The sequence below is a fragment of the Falco cherrug genome, chromosome 4, assembly GCF_023634085.1.
Source record: "Falco cherrug isolate bFalChe1 chromosome 4, bFalChe1.pri, whole genome shotgun sequence".
Classification (NCBI taxonomy): Eukaryota; Metazoa; Chordata; class Aves; order Falconiformes; family Falconidae; genus Falco; species Falco cherrug.
The window spans coordinates 73,177,837-73,194,320 of record NC_073700.1 but is presented as its reverse complement, the minus strand read 5'-3'; the positions used below and the strand labels follow the sequence as shown (position 1 = coordinate 73,194,320).

The window sequence follows — 16,484 nt, the reverse complement described above, 5'->3', positions numbered from 1 at the left end:
CTTGGGTATCTATTGCAAGCTGTCAGGGTAAAGCAAGATTGGCTTCTCACCATCTTGGATAATAAGTTTGTCATAGTTGCATGAGCTGTGAGATTCTATGTCTAGGGCCAGGATATTGAACTCCACAGTAGATCCAGGAGCTCTGATAAGCCATGAACAGTCAGCAGAATTTCTGTAATTCATGGGCCAGCCCGGTGAGAAGAGGAATGAAGGTGTTTCTTCAGTTGTTACAGTCCCTCCACATGCACCTGTCACATACAAGAAGTCAAAAATGAAAGCACCCTCTTTTCAAACTCAACACTCCCCCCATATAATGTAAGATGACAGATCTATAATTAAGCACAATGGGAGCACATTCATGATGCCTGTAGTCACAGGAATGCGTTTCTTCTACTTCAGTTTGGACCAGGAGTACAAAATCATAAAATCCTGACCTATAAGGATGTTCCTGTACTACCTGGTGCAGCAATGACGTGACTTATTTTACCATGAAGAGTATCTAGCAAAAGACCTAAGAGCATCTACCACAGTTTAACACTGGTTGCATATCAGAAAGGAATGGTGCATACATAACCAATAATACACATACGATTTAGACCCTCTTGAAATCAAAGTACTTTTTGTTCTCCGCTTCTAATGTCTCAGCTTTGTGTTCATATCAAGATGGAATCCTTGTTGGGATATCTGGTGGCTCAGTGCTCTCCCAGTACTTAAACCCGTTACATATATATTACATAGCTGCTACTACCCTGCAGAACTCCAGAGATCCCTAGTCCCTCTGTCCCCAGAAATCTGCCTTAAGATTTAGAAAGAAGGCATTGCACTATGTCCTAGTTAGTCTTAACTTCCTCTTGTTGATCTTCCTCAGAGAAAAACAATGGTACAAGAAGCATATTCCCTCTCCTTCCAGAAACTCTTTGTCAGAGGTATACAATCATACCGAGCATATTCTCTTTATTTATGGGTATGAGATGCATTATAGTGAAAGGTTTCATATCACAATTTCCAGTGATTTAAGAATGTGGTTTCAAGAGGGACACTTGAAATGTACTTGATTCAAGAGGCATACAAAATGTTTAGCTTTCATGAAATACCTGTGTAAAGAAAAACGCCCTCTAGCAACATGCTTATTTTTCAAACACTGTAAAACAGTGTATCTGAAAGTCCCTAGAAAATTGTTTTACAAGGCTGTTAAAATGCTTAATTAAAATGTCAATGAAAGCTTTCCCTCTGTTAATATCTAGGTCTTTCTCTTGTGGGGAAGTTTTTTTTTTAAAGTAAAACTCAGTATATCACTGGCTGTATCACTTTTAACTGTGCAGCCCACTGAAAACCCACCTCTAGCAATGGTGCGTGTAACAGCAGAAGCATCCACTGCATACCACTCCAAAAGAAAGCCTTTTCCAGTCACAGATGGATCTGACTGGAACTGGATTGTCATTGAACTGCCAGAGGATTCAAAAGAAGCAGGGTCTGTGCCACAGTATGTTGCAACAGTACGAGAATGAATGGTGGGCCCATCATAAACCTGCAGAGAGAAGAACAGTGCCATTCCTCATAGAGACAGATTTTCATCCAGCCCATTCTCAACAAGTTTCCAAGCAGAAAATTACCCTCTTTAAATGAGTAAGGGATCTTTCAGCAAATCCCTGTTAGAGAGAAACTTCTCTTACAAAAATGGAACAAAATCTCCCTTTCCATTATATACTGTTAATTGTGAAGCTTTCACAGAAGAAGGATATGAATGGAAGCCATCAAATTCAGCTCATTCCCCTCACAGGGCTGCTCTTTGGGGACATGGACTGGTCTCCCACGTTAAAAAATTCCACTGGTGCAATCTTGTTCCTTGCGAAGGAAAAAATCAACATGATCTGCAGGAAAAAAACCCCATTTTTTTCTTCCCTCCCCTAAGGAACAATCATATTTAAAATTCTATCAAATAAATATGCATTTTTTTCATTTTATATATTTATAAGCCAAAACTTTTGCTTGTTAAAAGATGCTTCTGTTTTGCCACCATTCAAACCTATTTGTGTTCTTGTCCTTTTCCCTCCAGTAAAAAATGTCCAGTAGAGAAAGCTAGAAAATATGAAATAAACATTAACATTACACTGAAGGTCTGATCCTTGTGTCAGGTTAAAGATCAGGCTGATTCACACCCACTGAATGTGTAGTCAATTTAAGAAACTCATTTTGCTTTCAAACAGACAGACAAAGAAAGGCAGGCTGAGTTACAAGAAAGAAGATGCTGTTAAAATCTGACATGTGATAAGGAATAAGCTGCATTTCCTTTTTGAACTAATATTAAATTTGGATATCACTGAATTAATAATGGATTGAATATACTGAATATATGGAACTAGTATTAACTTTCCCAAAGATGAAAGAAAAGGATAATTTGTGAACCAGCTAGTTAAAAAAAAGACAATAAGAGATTTACCTTATTTAACTAAGTACTTACATTCAGCTAAGTTCAGAAAGAAGTTGCTGGCTCTATTGCTCCATTTTTCTTAGCACCATGCATGCTATATTTTTTAGCCTGGCAAAAAGGCTAGACTGTATTACAGCAGGGTGCGGAGAAACAATCAAACAGAAAGGAACTGGTACCTTCCTACTGCTGACAGCAAATTACTGATGCAGAGAGCAAAGAAGGTGCAAGTAAAGGATTGTTCCTTGTAGGATTTAAAAAAAAACCCCACCTTATTTTTAGAGACACTGAGATGTTATTATTACCGTTGTCCTCAACTGAACCAGCACAGAGCAAAGTTCAATCTGGCATCTGAACTGAAATTCTTGGATTTGAAAATTCAGCACTGTACCATTGTGGACTTATTTTAAATAAGTTTCAAATTTACTTATTGGAAATATCTGTTAGGGAGCCAAAGAGTATGTATACCTTTCCTATAGCTAGTAATTATTGAAGATGTGACAGCAAAAACAGTAAGCCACACCAGATCCTTGGAAATTCTTCCTGTTCTTCTTGTAGGTTTCTCTATTAATAATTTTTATCACAGTTAATTGATATAAAGTAACTTTTCACAATGAAATCACCTTTAGCTTGTCATAACGGCATCTGTGATGATCTTCAATGTCCATCTCCAGGATACGGCCATGGATAACTTGTGAAGCATTAACGTTTATTCGCCACTGGTAATTGGAATCGTGAGGGTAACTTCTAGGCCACTGCGGTGAAGCTATTCGTCCTCTGTTTCCCACAATGTCATTTCCATACACTGAAAAACAAGAAGGGAGACAGCTAATGCCTCTTATTCACATAGATTAGAAGGAGTATTGGGGCCCAGCCTGCAATATAGCTTTCATTTCAGCCCATCTGATTTAATTTACTTAGGACTAGACAGTGCTGTGAGGCACAGACTTGTGTCTCAGACAATCCTAGGATGCACATCTAATTGTTTTCTTCTTGAGGGATGCAGTGTGCCCTTATCTGAAGGGAAACACCCATTCAGGCCATGTGGCCCTACATGTAGGAGAGGTGGGAAGATGGCACATCAAAATTCCCCTGACTGCCTACTTCATGTTAATTTCTTCCCAAGAAACATTAAATATTAATTTTTTTAATGCCTTTGTGTGTTCTGGTGAAAAATGGTTCTGATTTGATTGACTCATAACCTATTGAAAATTCCTTTTGACAATTAGTAGTAAAAGTCTCAAAATAAGGAAAATTGTTGGAAGTTTAGCTTGCATAATCAGAATGGCTCTGGATCTTCAGGTTCAGCAATCTGCTCATGCAGCAAGTCAGACTGATGTTTACAATGATCCCTTGAAATTTTGGATCTATAAACTGGCATCATTTCCTTTTCTTCTAATTCCACTTCCTGGTTAATGGCATCTAGATCCAGACTAGAAGATGAACAGCCATACTCAAAAAAGCAAAATGGAAAGCTGGGAAAGAAATTATTTTTTCTTAGTTTGTCAATTGCCTAATAAATGGCAACATAAACATTAAATACCATTGCTCACTCTCAGGTAGCAAAGACATATGGTTGGGTATTTTTAACTTTAACAGGCTATTGGTAAACTTGGGTTGTCATAGAAGTTTTTAGTATATAGCTCTTATTCGTATCTTCACAGCCCAGTACTTCTGATGAATCTGAAAACCATGTGATAAACTGTTAGAAAACAGTCAGTAAAATACAGGACATTTTATTCTCTGTAATCCATGGAAATTTTTGCTTGTAGAAGGATAATATGATCAATCTGAAAAAAATATTGTCTGTTACCATAATTTTAAAAGAGAGAATGTCATGTCTAATTCTTCTGATTACATTATACTTAATATACTTACACACGCAAGTCCTGTTCTGATACATTTTAGAGTATCCCTTTACATTTGGGATAAAAAAAAAATTACAAATAATTTTAAAGTGAATTTAAAGGCTTGCTTACATCAACAAAAATTTTCTAATATACAAGGCCAAGCAATCACTTTTTTAAATTGTTTTCGAAGTGTTATCAAAGAAAAATAGTTTTCAATTAAATAACATCTACTCACAGTGAGAGAATGTGGCCCTGAAGCCAGCACCAGTGCCTGAGCTGTCTGAGACAAATCTGACCCACAGGACATGTCCAACAGTAGATGTATAATTTGAAGGCAAAGAGTTCCCACAGAATCGTCCTGCCAGCGTGCCTGTAGCACTCCCTTCACGAATCTCCAGGAAATCTTTGGTGCAGCCGCTACTATCTTCGACCTGAAACGCTCTGTTTCGATAACAGTAGAAGAGCATTAGCAGGCATATGACTGACACATACTTTGGAGTTTGCTCTGCCAGGCCACTAATCCCCCTATAGCTGGTATCTTACTATAACAGTTAAAAGGGCAGCAACAAAACCCTCCAGAACCCAGAAGTCTGTGCTCATCACCTGGCAGTGCTGCTGAAACAGGGTGCTCTCTTTTCTAGATCCTTATTTTATGACAGAGCTTCAGTTTGCAAAGTTACAATTTTTAAAGAGCTCTCAAACCTTTGTTTGGTTCTCCAAAAACAATCATGAAACACAGAAAGCCCCTGATATATAAAACAATTTTTAATATTTTAATATTTTTAATATAAGCCCAGGTCAGAGTACTTACTAGGTGCACATCTATTGTGTGCAGAGGATACTTTTAGCCTTAAAAATCAGTTTGCAGCCCCTTCATACGTGTATTATTCCAGTACACCCTCTGGTGAGAAAACAATTGGCAGAGGCCTAGATTCATTTGTAGTTAACACCTCAGAGCTCAGAAATCCCTTTGCAGTTTCTCCAGGATGATGAAATATTACTGTTTCTCCAGGGTCTCTGAGTTTCACATAGCTGGGTGTGAAAAATAGTAATGATTGCTATGAACTCTCCTAAACCAATTTTTATCTTAGAAAAGGAATGGGATTTAGTAATCAGATTATAAATTCTTAATTATTGTACCAAGCTGAATCCTAATTATATTCTAAAAATCATTAGCTGTTATTCTAGGTAAAGTGCTTTGATTCAATCCAATATACTTTTCAGAAGCAGGCTATGAATATATAGTAAAGATTCCAGAGAGTTCCTCTTACAACCAATGCCCCAAATATTCATGCTTTCTGGTTTTCTGGTAACAACTCCTCCCCTTCAGTCCTGAATATAGCCATGTGTTCAGCATACACAAGCTGTGAAATGGTTCCAACCACTCATCTGGATATACTTCAGACTAATTTAAAGCTAACCCTCCAATTGCAAGACAGGCATTTCTGTTCAGACTGAGCTGAAGAAAATGAATGCCTCATGCCAAAAAAACTTCATAAACCTCTAATATTAAATTAAATTAAATAAATACTGCTTTCTAACACAATTACTCCATGCTTTCCAGTATTTTCAGCTTGCCTTTCAGCTATGTATAACTGAAGAAAAAGAGCTTGCATCTACTCAGTGTCACTTTATATAACTGAATGTATGTTCTGCTGATAGTTTCTGCTTCACACTGGATTTCTGTTTTGGTTCTGAAAAGCTGTCATTCACTATTTTGTAGCAAATATTTTGGAACATATTTTTAGGCTGTAGCACTTCTCTGCTTCAGTGAGTAAAGGAGGAATAGAATGTCCTTTTTATTGCATTAGTGAATCAGAACACGCCTAGCAAATTGCACCTTATACAGTCAGCATGTTACTGGGCAAGTTTTCCTTTTGTCTTGATTAACCGTAAATGCAAGTTTCATAATAACTTTTCCTTTCCTGCTCATTCTTGATAGCTTTGCAAAGGGTCAGTGCTCTCTTCCTTGGCAGTAGCCACTGTTTGATGCCCAGAAACACAGAGGCTCAGTAATCTACATCATGGGTAAAGAACAACCTAACAACCCTGTTAAAGGACTCTACATTGTTCTGTGGATCGGGTATGACTTTCCTGTTAGAAGTCTTCAAAAGAAAGTTACTTTGCTGAAAGGAAAACAGGATTCCTTCAGCTACTGTCCTAGCCCCTGTTGTACCTCCACTGCTGTAATTGTCGGAGAAATTCTGAAGAGTTTAATATAAATTTTAGCCTGACAATCTGTGGAGTATCTGTGCCCTTTATATTATTCAGCTATATAAAAATTACAATGAATCTGGTAGTAAGGAAATAGTAGGAATTTCCCTTGTAAAGAAAAGGCAGACCAATGCTAAGTTTCCTCTTCTTGTTTATAAGTGAGTGAGAATTGGCTTCTCCAGCTTCCCATGCTGTTCAAACAACAAACCACCTATTTATATAAAGTTGTATATGCCTTAATATAAGCAATGACTAAGACGGGAGAACACTGATTGCAAGCTGCCACCAACCACTGCTCTGTTCTCTTTCCAAATTACTCTAAAAACACATTTCAGCTTTATCATCTGGTAATTACATTTCCTAATAAACACAGAACATCTTTCCTTCAGGTCTGTTAAAAGGCTGAATAATAACCCCTGGCAACGTATTTACATAAAGGACAGCTGGAGCCGGTTGCCAGGGGAGCTGAGAATTGTCCAGACACACTCGGTGTTGAGCAGATATGGCTCAGGATAGCCAGGGCTGTTGAAAGCTCCTCTGTCCATGTGGAAAGTACCACCGCAGGCTGCAACAAGAAGGAGACAGCAGAGACTTGAGAAGGAGGATGACATTAAAAAAAAACCCCAAAACTAACAACAAAAAAAAGAACAAAACCACCAAACCAAAAAAAGACCAAACCCACTTTGACAGAGCCAGAGCATTTGCTAATCGAGAAAGCATTTCTCCTTGTCTCGATGTTCTTTAGATTGTTGATATACTTGCTGAGACCTTGGCCAAAAAGAGGAAGTGTAATAGGAGATTTTAAAAAATGGGAACATCAGGGACACAAAGAGGTACAGGATCTGTTCTTTTTCTTAAAAGTCAGAGGCATAAGGTAGCAACACCTGGCATATGGACTTACATGATGATGATGCAGTATAGGTGGCATGGAAGCCCCTAGAAGCAAAGTTGTTGTTTGAGATGAAGTTCACCACCAAGGCATTACTAAAAGAAGTGATAGGATGTGGTATAGTAGTGCCACAGTACCGGCCTGAAAGAGAACAAGACAGAGAGGAAAAAAAAGTGTGTTCAGCATGGAATTATTATTGCTAATTTAACATTTGGAGTTAATGCCTGACAGCAACCAGGAGTTACTTTTGTTGCTTACAATTGCAGTTGTCAATTCAATCTACATAAAAATTAAATACTCCGTTTCATTTGTACAGAACCCAACTCTGGTCACATTTTTTTTTAACAGAGGAAGGCCCTCCTGCACTCCAGATACCCTAGTCACTGGCTAGTCTTCACTGAGCTCCTTCATGTTCACTCTAACTAGAAATTACAGCCTAATTAAAAAAAAAAAATCCCATCAAATATATCTGACAGTAGTTTCAATTTCACTTGTTTCTGATTAAAAAAACAAACAAACAAACAAACAAGTGACAAATAACAAAGCAGTTACCCTGTAACAGACTGTAACATGGGGATGAGAAATATGAATCATGATCTAGCAGAAGGGCAGCTAACAGCAGAAAGAAAGATAGCAGCTAGTATCCTGGTCCTCTTGCCAAGTGAAAGCCAAGGGTAGGAGACCAAAAAATGAAACCTGCTCTTAGTTACAAACTATTTAAGTTGAGTGCAGCCCCACTCCTGACAAAGGAACATACACAAAAGTAGAGTAAGGGAGAGCATAATCAGGCACAGATACTCCGAATTTCCCAGAAAGGAATTTGAGGCAACCCTGAGGATATGAATCAGGACCACCCTGTGGCCAGGGGTGCACTCCTGGCTTCCTGGCAATATAAGCATTGAATTTTGCTGCTCCAAGCGGCTCCTGCCACTTGGAAATGATGGCTTTGAACAGACATGTCAGGAGAATGTTGTAGAAAAATCAGGAGCAAGCAGAAAATTAGGCTTTCCAGCCCTTGAGGAAAATCCAGGAATCTGCAGCTTTCTTCACCTGTGTTCAGTGTGGACTGTGCTTATGAGTGTGGGTTATGTTATATTTTTGTACAGTTAACTGGGAATTCAGTTCAAACTGAATTGCTTGGTTCCCAATATTGTTCAGCTGAGGAGGAAGGAAAAGGCAGCTGGAGTCAACCCCAAACTGCAGGTTAATAGGAATACAGTCAGAGCATAGGAGGACTGTGCCATTCACACCGAAGATTTATCCTCCATTCCCAGTCTCCTCTGGCCAGAGTGGCCAAGGACCTTCCTTTATCAGAGAAAACCCATGAAGCAGGAGGACACTCACAGAAAACCTTCTCCTGCTTACCTTGGGTGTAGTTCTATATATGAAATAAACAAGGGAAAGGTACAATACCTTGAAGAGGAGCTTCGTAGTTATTTCCATCCAAAATCTCCACAAAATTCGTTGTACAGTTTTGACTGCTGTTTTCAATATCAAAGTCAGTAAATGAAAGTATGACGTGGTTGACTGGTAATAGCAAAGAGTAAAAACTTATTGGCATTTCACAGAGAAATAATAACATGTAAACAAACGTACCATCTTTTCTTTTCTCCCCGAAGTCGAAGTACATCATCTGCACTAGTTTGTTCCCTGATATGTGGATTGAGTTTGATGGCAGTGAATTAATCCTTATTGCAAAGGTTCTGGTAGAACCCTTCATATTTCAGTACTTTCTAGTACAATCAACATTAGAAGCATAAGATTTAACACATACACATAAAAATCTGTTTCCTAGTATCTGAACAGCTTCATTATATACTGAAAGTGTCAACCAACACAACAGGGAACATCTACACGCATTCAGAACCAAACTTATTTCTACACATCCGTGACCTTCTGTCCCTTTGTGATCTATACCATAGATCTGGACAAAATGTGAATTGATGCTGCCCTGCTCCAGGCTTAGAAAGAGCTGGTTCTTTCATCGTTTTGTAACACTGCATATACATCAATTGGACTGGTTAAACAATCATTAACTACCCTCAGCTATATTTGTACAGAATTGGATTTTCCACACCCTTGGACTGCAGGCTATGTCCTGAAAAAGAAGATTTCTGACTCAGGGTATTTTTGACTCTCATATTGCTCTTGCTTGTCTGATATGGACAAAGGTGAAGTCACAGTCCACAACTGGAAGAACAGAGGCTGTTCTCAACACCTGCCTGTGACAGTAGTTACTCATGGCCTTAGAGCTCCTATAGCTTGATCAGATCAGAAAGAGTCTCACGATTTTAATGATAACTAAGTTGACCAAGCCTGAATTTGACACAAATATTTTGCTTCTCACTGGGCTACAATTAGTTGTCTAGAACAAGCCGAAATGACAGACATGGACCCAGGCGCTGCATTCAGCAGGGTGCCGCTGAATGGCATCCAGCTGCACAGCCTACGTGTTCAGCACGCTTGTGTCCTGTCTGGTCAATCAATTCCAGCTATCAATGTGGGTCCTCAGGATATAAAGCAAAAAGGAAAAACACAGTGGGAGGCAAGAACAGGAGACTTGTTGGCCTTCTCAGTAAAAGCAGAGCAGGAACTCTGCTGTGATTTGCCATTGGCTAAATCTACTGTATATGGTTATGTAATGTATGTGTACTATGTATGTATGGAATGCTGTGTGACTGGCATAATGAAGCCGCATGTACCTATAACATGAGGTATGTGGTGGTCCCGGTGGTAAGTGGAGGAAGTCACTACACACACAGGCTACTTCTAATACAACATTTTTCTGGTCTCTCATACTGACGTAATTCAGGAGACAACAGTTATGTATGAATTTTCAACCTGGATCCAGGAAAAGACTGTCTCTAAAAATAAGTGTTGTGTAGGTAAGGAATAGCTTTGAGAATTGATTTCTTGTAAAAGAATCTATGCCAAAAAAAGTATTGCTTATCTCTTGATTTTTGTTTTGGTGTTTTCTTTGGAAAATTGATTTTCATTTATAACTTAGCAAAATGAACTTAAAAATGTGATTGGAACATTCTATGATTTTAACAACAATGACTAAATATCAGATGCATAACTGAAGTTCAGTGGTTGCTATTAAAAACAAACATTTATTTAAATGATGTTACCACGATACTATTACACAATTATTAAATATTTTTTAGGAATCCTATACAATGTAAAGGTAATGCTGAGTATTAAAGGTAATACCACTATCTGATGGAAAATATTTGGTGTTTTATGATCAATCATAAACCTGTGTACAATTAGACAGGGACATTTGAGAGTGTATCTATTCACATAAGGCCCATTTATTTGTATTTTGTTATTTGTATTTTAAATTTAAATTCTTCTGTACTTTTCCTCATTATTTAATTTTTTTTTTAATGTTAACAGCATAGATTTGATTTAATGCAACTCTAGCTTGAAAAATGCAGACCAAAATAAGGTCAGCTAAATACATGTGCTTTAATTGTATATAAACCCTTAGATTTTTCTCAGGGATGAATCCAACTTCACATAGTATTCAACACCTCATTTATAATTGCAAACTTGGGTCACAGTAATTCAGCTAAGATGACAAATTGTAAACTGTCTTCCTCACTATGCACTAAATCCTTTACAGTGAAATCTGATTCAGGACAGATTAGAAGAGCCACACTCTCCAACTACCAGGATGCAGAACTTCCTAGAGAAATAAAGGAGGAATTTTGCATTGTTATTACAGAAAAGAAGATGAGGATGTTAGTCACCATAGCTAATAAAAGATGTTTTTACTTACATGGTTCCTGAGCCTGAATAATCCAGCTGCAGTTCTGATTGTCTGGGTATTTGGCAGGATACAGAGGGGAGGAAATTGCTGCCCCAACCGAATCTGACTCTATGAAACTTCCGCATGCTTTAGAATGAAACACACATACACACACACATATTTATATATACAAAACACATGTCTTAGATTCTGTAGTGAAAATGAATGCATAAAATGTACTACGCTACATCAACATGCAATGAGAATAAAATTCACAACAGTAATTTATCAGAAGAGATTTAAGGGCTAGCTCCCAGAACCAGGTGTGCTTTCTTGACCTGGATCCACAGGCCATGCTGCACCTGGCTGACCATCTGTGGGAAGCCAGAGTGACTTGGGAACAGATCTCATCTTTAACAGGCACCTCACACCTCATAAGAGCAATCTTGGGGTGAAAATAACTTGGTTTCAGGGTAGTGCAATCATACACCCATTTCTCTGATCATTTGGCTGTGCTGGCAACTAGGAGGGGAAAAACCCCATAAAATATCCAGAAACTTCTAATGCCCATGTGTGGCATCACATTGCATTGGCAGGATCCTCTTGTGAGCTGCATCAACAAAACTGCAGCTGTGTGAAATGTTGCACATGTGCAAGAGCTTGGCTGACTGTGCAGCTTTGGCTAACAGTGCTGAGTGCTGTCATGGCCCATTTCTAAGCATGCTGACTCATCAGAAGCCCCCCAAATCTGAGTTTAACACATAGGTGCCTTAAACAGCAGGGTGAGGAGTTAGGTACCAAAGGCAGAGATTAATTTATCATGCCATGCTACCTAAAACATCCAGCAGGAGATGGGACTTACAGGTTTTTCTCAGGAAGAGGGAAGCTAGATTGCCTACATCCTAGGCAGGGAGCACCTGCTCACCAGGCATGTTTTGTACAGGACCTAATCCAGTAAACATGCTCTGAGAATGTTTAACTGATTAGGCTTTCATACCTGTTAGTCAGAAATGCCTAGCTATGTATCTAACTCGTACCTCAACAACTGGGGTTCCTGACATTTTTGGTGATGCAAATTCCTCCTTTATAATTTTTCACAATATTTTCAGAGACAAAACGTTTCTGAAGAAAGTACTAATTTATAGTGAAAAGAATCCTAGGAAGAAAATGAGAGAAAAGGATTTTCTCTACAAAAACTACACGGCTGTACCTTGGGAGGAAAAAATGTTTCCAAAGTTATTGCGGAAAAAAAAAAGAAAATCACCAGTCATCAAATAGTACCTAATTTCACGAAAAATTCTGCCCAGTTGATGTCATTTTTCATTAAAAAGGAAACGATGTAAAATACCAATTAGTCCTACACAAATTGGATGGTTGATGTTTGGCAGGGATTGCAGGCTTGAATCCATAGGCTTCATCACCAGCACCACACAGAAGCCTTTTATGGCTTTTCAGATTCATGCACATGGATAGACACATAAAGTGTTATTTTGTCACTAGGTTTATGGAAACTGCAAGTTGCACATTTCTCTCAGGACAGTTATGGGTAGCTACCCCTCTAGGGAGGAGGAATAGGAGGCTGCTGATGTATGCTAGATGCCTTACTACAAAAACCATTCTCTTCCCCCAATCAAAGAATCTAAGATAACCCTTAGATTTAAAATTCTTTATAATTTGGAAACAATCAGTCCTGTTAAAGATACGCGTCAGTATGCTACATGAATAGAAACAACACCTTTTGTTATCAGCTGTGCTAAAAGATTGTGTCTAATACAAACAAACTGGTGATTAGAAAAATGTACATTAATGTGAATGACAAAATTACCTTCAGTAAAGCGAGCACTGAAGCCCCTGTGCTGGTTGGTTGCATTAGATTGCAGTCGAATGTACATCAGATTCCTGGAGGATGTGATAGGAGGAGGATGCTGTGTTCCGCAGAGTTTTCTAAGAAGGTGTGCTTCATTGCTGGGACCATCAAATACCTGTTATGAAAGATCAGTTAAAGTATTTGGCTTCAATAGGAGTAACGAGAAGACTTCTATTTCATTCTCTCTCTTACGTTTCATACAGTTTGATTGTGTTACAGCCCTGGTATGAGCAGTGTAAATAAACTGTGCACTGCCTATCTTACGATTGTGACCATTTCCAAAAAATGCATGTATTCAGGATGAAGATCCTGTAGCCTTTATAACAAAAATGCATCAAGTAACCATCTTCCTCTGTATGTACCTGGTATAGAAGCAACTCTCCTTTTAACAATCCAGATACCCCCATACATTTACTGCTTTCTGTTAATAGCTAACATGAGCTCCTGCCTAGCTTTTATTCAGTTAAGCCCTACATCTTGCCTCAGTAAAGACTTCTAAATTGGCCCTAACATGCAAATAGTGCAGCAGTGGGAACTATGACTGTATAAAAAGATACAGGATTACGATTTTTAGATATATGAACCCAACATCAAGGATCAGAGTCCATATATCTATGCTTTATAATAGCTTTAAGGTGTGGAATTGCACATATATACCTGAAGTGTAATTTAAGCAGAAGATGAAGAAAAGTAGAAAAAAAAAAAGGAGAAAGAAAGTAAAGTTGGGGTCACAAAACTTCACTTTTAATTCTACCACAAATGCCTTCCTTCTCTTTTTTTTCTCCCTACAGCTGACAATTTTGTTTCCTTCCTCTCTGTTTCATAATCAGGAGGAGAAGGATAGTGAAGTTAAAACTAATTAGCTTCTAGCTCGAGGGGAAAATGGCCACAGTCTCAGAGCCTCCCGCTAATCTTTCCTAGCACTCCAGCTGACATGATTTGTTGCTACTGTTTTTGAAGCCATGGGTCAGTCTCAGAGCCCTTGTGCCTGGTTTCAGAAGTGATAAGCACTGGAGCCATCAGCACAGTTGCATGACCCACAGAGGAAAAGCCTTTGGGCTAGTGGCCAGCAACAGCAGTTGAATTCAGTTCCTGTTTCAGTGTTAACGTCCTGCATTACCATAGACACCTCATCAATTATAACCTGTGACTCAGCTTCCTATAGCAAAATGGAGGAAAATGTGAATAGAAGGGCTGGAAGGTACTCAGGTGCTAGGATGTTAAAGGCTGTATAAAAGTCCACTTTGAGCAAAATAATGCCATTCGGTTAGAAGAAATGTACTTCTTGAGATTGTCTTCTTTTGCTTCAAAATGCCTCACATTCCAGCCTATCTGTGCAATGCAACACAGACAAATTAAAACCTTCTAACTAGGCTGTGTAACACAATGCAATGTTTCTGCCTCCAGTATTCAAAAGCCTTTGAGCACATTAGTGAAAAAAAATATATAAAAAACAGTAGCTGAGAGAAAGGTGAGCTGCCTCAAATAAACTTTGGAGCTGAGAAAGAAAGGACAAAACTGCTTAATCCACAGGCATACCCTACATAGCCAATGCTGTATTCATGAATTAAACATTTGCCCTTGGGCCTGTAACACTAGCTAGCTGTGTGGGACCTCGTGACAGAGCATTAAGTGTACTGCGATGTCTGTAAAAATGAGTACCTGGTAAAGAGACCCAAAATATCCATCCATTCAACCTTCTTTTCGCTCTTGGCATCCTGCCACAGTCAGCTCTTTAATACGTAGTGTGCAGTGTTTATTCTTCCTCTGCACATACATTCTGTATATAAGACAGAATGCCTCGAGCTAAAACCCACAAACCATGGAATGTGCAAAAAAGTAATAACAAAAAACCCCTCAGGAATTAAGGTACTGTCTTTCCCTAGACAGTAGTGAGAGGATTTTACCTGAACGCTAGAACTGAGAATAAGCATTCCCTTGACAGAGTGTAGAGAGAGGGCCTGACTACAGTTCACATAAACTGCTGGTTTTGATGTATCTGTGCCATTGCACAGCTGAGTGTATGACCATTGACACATGGGCTGTTGTGAGACTCTAGTAGTTCAGCTTTCTCACTCAGTAAGATATTAAGGATGAGTAATATAAGAGTAGGCATTTCATTCCAAAAGCTTCCTGGAATAAAGAAGTCTTTCTGTGGTAATACTATGAGAAGAACATGAGGTCAGAGGAATGTTTTCTAAATCAAGCGTATTTGTGTTTCTGGGCAGCTTGCTTGAAGGATAGTACTGTCTCCTCTTTCAGAAACCCAGAAATGATTCCTAGCCTTTTTCACTTGCTAAAAATCTGATTCAAGCAACAGTTCACCGTAAGCATTAATGAGATACAGTAGCAACTCTTAGGAGTTATGGCAACTACAAGTTAATGAGGAACAGTAACACATTGATATTTTATGGCTGCATCATTCTCGCTCACCTGCTATTCATTAGCTTAAACTATTTTATAGGGAGGATTTCAGCCTTGAATCTAGATCAGAAACCACACTGTTCACACCAGTTCAGGAAAGAGTTGCGTCTCTCTGCAGCTTCTTGAAGTTATTTTGAAAGCATCTGAGATACGCATTTCTGTGGCAGCATGAGTAAAGGAAAATGATGCATCCACTTACTTAAAAGCCAAGTTTTCATTTGCACTGTGCAGAGCAGCAATTTGCTCTTCTCTTCCCTTTCCACAGTTAACATAACTGACTCACTGCCTTCTTGTTCAAATGTGTCCTGCATTTTGCAAAGGTATATGACAAAAAGAAGATATTTTTTGTCTTCTGAGCCATAAAAACTTAACATATTCCCAGCTGTCCTCTCTTGGAAGATCCTCTCCACCAGCACCTGGAATAAATAAAGTCACACCTCCTCTCTAGCTCCCAGAGGCTTACATTTCCACATTCCTATGTACTACTTGTTATACTGCAACAAGAAAGAAAAATAACATTTACTTAATGAAAGCCACTGAAAAGAACAAACAATTTCTCCCTCCACTTCTCAGTGCCTTGCACTACAAGCACTGCCTTCTGAGCTGCATCCTTGAGTCTCCGAATAGTTGAAACTCCTGCTGACTGGCACTGCTGGTGCAGCATCAGATACAGTGCTGGTTAAAAATCAGTGCATTCACTATTTCTTTCCTTCTCTGTTCCTTCAGAGAAACAAATTTGCTTGTTGTAACACACATTCTCTAGATAGAAATGAGCTGGTACACAAAGAAAAATCAAAAATCTATTCCTTATGTATGGTGACAGTGATAGCGAAGTCTCAAAGATCTTATGCTTTCTACAGAATGTAACTGAGTTATGTTTGAGATCAGAGAGAGTAAAGGCTATACATCCTCATTTAGCAGATGAAGAGATGCTAATCTGTTCTGAGAACAGATAAGGTACAGAAATGAAGGCATAGAAACCGAAGAATCAGCTAAGTTTAGGCAGTTAAGTAAATGAAGAATGTGCTTTTTGGTGCCCTGGACTGCTCTCTGCGCAC

General features: G+C 38.7%; 1 protein-coding gene across 1 annotated transcript in view; it reads right to left on the bottom strand.

The window, feature by feature from the left end:
• The window catches only part of CUBN (cubilin), a 155,177-nt gene that overhangs the window by 54,016 nt on the left and 84,677 nt on the right, over positions 1–16,484 (bottom strand). The window contains exons 36-44 of the mRNA XM_055708924.1: positions 12,961–13,117; positions 11,166–11,282; positions 8,795–8,908; positions 7,394–7,522; positions 6,925–7,057; positions 4,514–4,719; positions 3,052–3,233; positions 1,339–1,528; positions 51–248 (exon numbers count right to left, since the gene is read on the bottom strand). Coding sequence (XP_055564899.1) covers positions 51–248; positions 1,339–1,528; positions 3,052–3,233; positions 4,514–4,719; positions 6,925–7,057; positions 7,394–7,522; positions 8,795–8,908; positions 11,166–11,282; positions 12,961–13,117 — 1,426 coding nt within the window. The remainder of the gene's footprint in view (positions 1–50; positions 249–1,338; positions 1,529–3,051; positions 3,234–4,513; positions 4,720–6,924; positions 7,058–7,393; positions 7,523–8,794; positions 8,909–11,165; positions 11,283–12,960; positions 13,118–16,484) is intronic.